Source organism: Triticum dicoccoides, chromosome 7B, assembly GCF_002162155.2.
Source record: "Triticum dicoccoides isolate Atlit2015 ecotype Zavitan chromosome 7B, WEW_v2.0, whole genome shotgun sequence".
Lineage (NCBI taxonomy): Eukaryota > Viridiplantae > Streptophyta > Magnoliopsida > Poales > Poaceae > Triticum > Triticum dicoccoides.
In genome coordinates, this window is record NC_041393.1 from 553097711 (window position 1) to 553102311 (window position 4601).

Genomic DNA, 4601 nt, shown 5'->3' on the forward strand with positions numbered 1-4601 from the left:
TTGTGGCATGATTGTTGCGTGTTTGGATTGGGGAGACCCCGACCAATTACTGTCTGGTACATGGATTTGGTTTCTGTTTGTATAGGGTTAAGAAATGACAACCTGCTGATATATCCATTACTGAAATGACGAGCATGAGAAACATTTGATTTTCCTTTGCTCCTCAGCGTTACTTTGTTAATCAGTAATGCACATGTAGCTCCATTTTTGTGCACTGTATGGTATTGGTGTATGGTAATGTACTCATACTTCTAGAAACCACTCTTTCTAGCTGCTGAGAGTTGGGGGCTAATGGGATGTTTGATGATTCAGTCAGTGATCAGGGTGGTTGTTAGTTACACTGAAGTGTGATATTCCTCGTGCATTGTGGGCCTTTTTCTGTGGTTGATTCACACCGTGTTTTGCAGTATTTGACTGGTAGTAACGTTGTACTTCAAAATACACCTTTCCCAGCTGCAACTTTACACCACCACGCATCTTTTATACTCCATGATCATATCTCTCTTCATAGAAGGCCATTTTGCCCATTGTTGAAATTTCCTGTCCAAATGCTGTTTTTCCCGTGAGCTAAGAAGCACCAACATGGGGATAGACCATGGGGATATGTGATATGGCATTTTCCAGAAACAGCCAACAAGTATGTATAAATAACTGCAAAATGTTGCATGTAATCAGGACAAAAAGATAATTTTAAGATTTCAGATCGAAGTACTACCCCATATCTTGCCTCCCTAGCCAGCAGCTAAAATACATCTCACCCAGTGTCTTAGATGGCATTTGTACCTAGCCAGCAATGACAACAGGGGCAGGTGGCGGCAAAGAGGAAAGCCCACAACGGCCAGCAACAGCTAACAAGAGCAATGCAGATGTGGATGTGAGATCCCGGCAGTGTCCTGGTCCTGGCTGTCGCCGTCTCTTCTCCAGGCGCATGGCATCGTTCACTTAGGGGAGGAATATGGGGAGGAGGAGACATTGTTGGCAATTACAGGGGAAGACATGGATGGCACTGGCCACCGGACATGGAGGATACGTTGCCTGTCAACGAGCAAGAAGATCCCGGTGACGGCGCAGTTGTGTCTCTCGCCTCTTCTTCAGGTGCAGGCTCTCGCACGACTGGGAGAGCCCGGAGGGTGGCTGCTAGAAGCAAATTTACTCTAGGTTTAAGCGCGTCATGTGTCCCAGCCGTGTCTTCCAAGTATCCTGACCGCCAGGGCATCACATTATTTTTAAATAGAAAAGGAGGGGATACTCAGGGATACACGTATCCGTACGTATCTCTGTATGGCCGTATCGGTGCTTCAGAGCCCGCGAGGGCCTTCAAAGTGCGCTGTTTACATCATGCTATCCTCCACTCCAAGTATGCAGTTATCATACGTTGTCCAGAACAAAATTTAAAGGCACTATTTTTCATGACAGTGAGTTATGCAAGCACGGGCTTGTGCTACTGTGCTCCTTTTCCACGATTACTACTCAGTTACAATTGCATTTTTCTCCTGTTGCCATTACATGCAAAGCACAACCTGCATTTCTTCTTTTGTTAGTTGTCAAGCAGATACTTACTATTTATCTCATATTGCAGCTTGTACGCAGTAATAGCCGTCGGTTTATGCCTTCGCAAGCAGATGAAGAAGCTCATCAGTTATCTTATTTACAAAAGCATATGGCCAATGTTTTAACTCTTTTGGCAGATTCTGTTGATGGAGAGGGTGATGAATCTATGGTTAGTATCAATTAATCTGTAACAAGTTTCCTTTAAGAAACTCAATATTTTGTGTGGCAAAGTTGATCACTTTTGTTCTTTGTCTATAACATTAATGTACTCTGATCAATTCCCCTACTCGAAGGTCATCATGTCAAGTTGTAACTTCAGATCTTAAACAGTGTGTGTAGTACATGTAGGGCACAATTTTGAATAAAACTGGTAGAATACCGGTAATACTTGGTTTCCTGACAAACATACTACATAATACTTGGTTTCCTGACAATAATACTGGTAACTGAATTGAAAAGAAGGCAAAACTACTTCGTGTAACCCCTGCCCAATGCTCATGGCACTGAAATCAATGAATTAATAATTAAGTAATTAACCCAAGCAGTGCAAGTGCATGCACGTCAAAGGCTAGAAGCCTCATCAAAAAAAAAAGGGAACTGCAAGGATCACAATTGTGTGGTGAAGACATTTAAGGATGAAAGTAGACAAGACATTCATATTCCTATGGGCAGTTGAGGATAAGGTAACTTGGGTTGGTCATTCTAGGAAGCACATATGATGGAATATTCTGTAGATTACTTTGCAAATGCAAGGCACTTTCAATGAATCGGATCTTAGATTGAAGGAAGAACAGAGCTAGTTCATCTTCTCTGCAGTACAAAAGATCTTGATATACACCATCCATGGTTGTGTATGATTGCAGAACAAAATTATCCACATTACTGTCATATAGGAGTAAATGAAATAATCTTGGCCACATTGCTGTGTGATACTCTTACTCTGAGAACTCCCTAGAGTAGAGTAGTATAGATACTAACTGTCATTTGTATTTCTCTATATGCAGGTACTGACAATGGAGACTTTTGAGCACCTTGGATTCTTGTTGCAGTTCTCCGAAGGAACTCCTTTAAGCCAAGCTGCTCCATTTTTTGCGAATTCTGATCCAGACATGCCTGCTGCTCCTGTTCCGGCTACTCAAGTTCATGACTGGATTCTGCAGAATATAGCTTCTTCCTTGGAATATACTGCAGAAAAAGCTATAACCAAGGAAAACAATCAACGGAGTGTATCTGATCCTGATGTGGCAATGGCTGATGCTGTCACAAATACAAGAATCCAGAGCAGCTCATCAACTGGTGCTTCTGTGCAAAACAATCCTGGATACTACCGAAATACATCTTTTGTGGAGGGTATCTCCAAAACTTCTGTTGTCAAACACGGGTCTGATATTAAAGGGCATTCAATAAAGGTACCCATGTATTAGTTTTTAGTAATGTAAATTGATATCAAGGTTTACTGAAGTGATTTGCTGTGTGATTCATATCTCGGTTGAAGTTCAAGTAATATAAAGTGTATTTAAGTAAGGGAATTCCGAAGCTGAGTTTTGCAACCCTTCCTACAATGGAATTAATTGTTTTTTTTGTAGGTTTTGAACTGCCATGATTCTGTTATCTACATCCTAGCCCCTCTCAAATATGCTACGGTGTATGGATGTTCTGACACAACTGTTGTTCTTGGTGCTATTGGCAAGGTGTGTATGCGATGTAATTTTACTATCCATATTTCTATTTGAATGCATCAGGCAACATAATGTTATTCATAAGACTATTGTTCTTATATTCCAATGCATAGTTTTTAAGTTCTGCTTTATCCTATATTATGCACATAGAAATTGGTATCTTCAATTACATAGTTTCAAGCCCACGGTTAAAAAAAGTGCTAGGCATTAATTGTGCGTCTAGCCACCGCCTTGCGCTTTTCTAACCAAAGTGCACTCTTATGCGCAAATGTGCACATTAAGCGCTAGGCTTTTTTTTCTGCTATCTCCTAGGGCCTATGCTCGCTTAAGCGCCCGCCTAGCACTAGTAGAAAAGGGGGCATCAGTCCCGGTTCGTAAGGGCCTTTAGTCCCGGTTCTTGAACCGGGACTAAAGGGTCGTTACTAATGCCTCCCCCCTTTAGTCCCGGTTCAAACTGGAACCGGGACTAAAGGTCGTGGCCACGTGGAGCTCCACCTTTAGTCCCGGTTGGTAACACTAACCGGGACTAAAGGAAATTTTATGATTTTTCTTTTTTGAATTTTTTTTTGAATTTTTTTTATTTTCAAATTTCTGAATTATTTTAACCTCTAATCTCTAATCACCACCCCTCATCACTGCTCAATTTATCCTCTAATCTCTAATCACCCCTCATCATTCCTAATCATCTAACTTCCCGAACGGTCACCCATCCTCCCACTCCCCCAGCCTGAGCACGCTTAACTTCCGGGTTCAATTCTCCCTCGTTTCCAAGTCTGCACTTGTTGTTTTCCTGACAATAGTAAGATGTCAATCCTATTAACCCTCAGGAATTTTGCATTAAGTGACACATTTCACTGTTTGAGTTTGAAACTATTGTTTTAAAAAACAATAATTATTTAGTAACACTAATTTTTCTTGAATAATTTGTTTGACCATTGTTTGACCACTGTTTGACCATAGTTTGACCAGATTTGACCAAAATTCAAAATAACTGAAATAATTATTTAGTAACACTAATATTCTAGAATAATTAGTTATACCATTGTTTGACCACACAGTTTGAAATTTTTTCGATTTTTTCCACTCTAGATCTTAAAAGCCCCGTAACTTTTTTTCTGTTAGGTTTTTGAGGATTTTAAAAATGTTTAACGGGGTTCCCCCGATTAAATTTGGATGTAACTTTTCGAGTAGATGATTTTTCATATAAAAAACTTTTTCATCCGAGTTAGTATGCAAAAGTTATGCCCATTTTACTAAATTCTAGAGAGATTTTGCAAATAAAGTCGAAATTCACATTTGCAAATTTTCCCTACAACTAGACCACATATCACATGGAAAACTTATTTTCTTTTATTTTTTTGACATTTTCAT

General features: G+C 40.1%; 1 protein-coding gene across 1 annotated transcript in view; it reads left to right on the plus strand.

The window, feature by feature from the left end:
* The window catches only part of LOC119337094 (TBCC domain-containing protein 1-like), a 10049-nt gene that overhangs the window by 934 nt on the left and 4514 nt on the right, over nt 1-4601 (plus strand). Inside the window, exons 2-4 of the mRNA XM_037609207.1 lie at nt 1580-1720; nt 2556-2960; nt 3138-3242. Of these exons, the coding sequence (XP_037465104.1) occupies nt 1580-1720; nt 2556-2960; nt 3138-3242 (651 nt within the window). The remainder of the gene's footprint in view (nt 1-1579; nt 1721-2555; nt 2961-3137; nt 3243-4601) is intronic.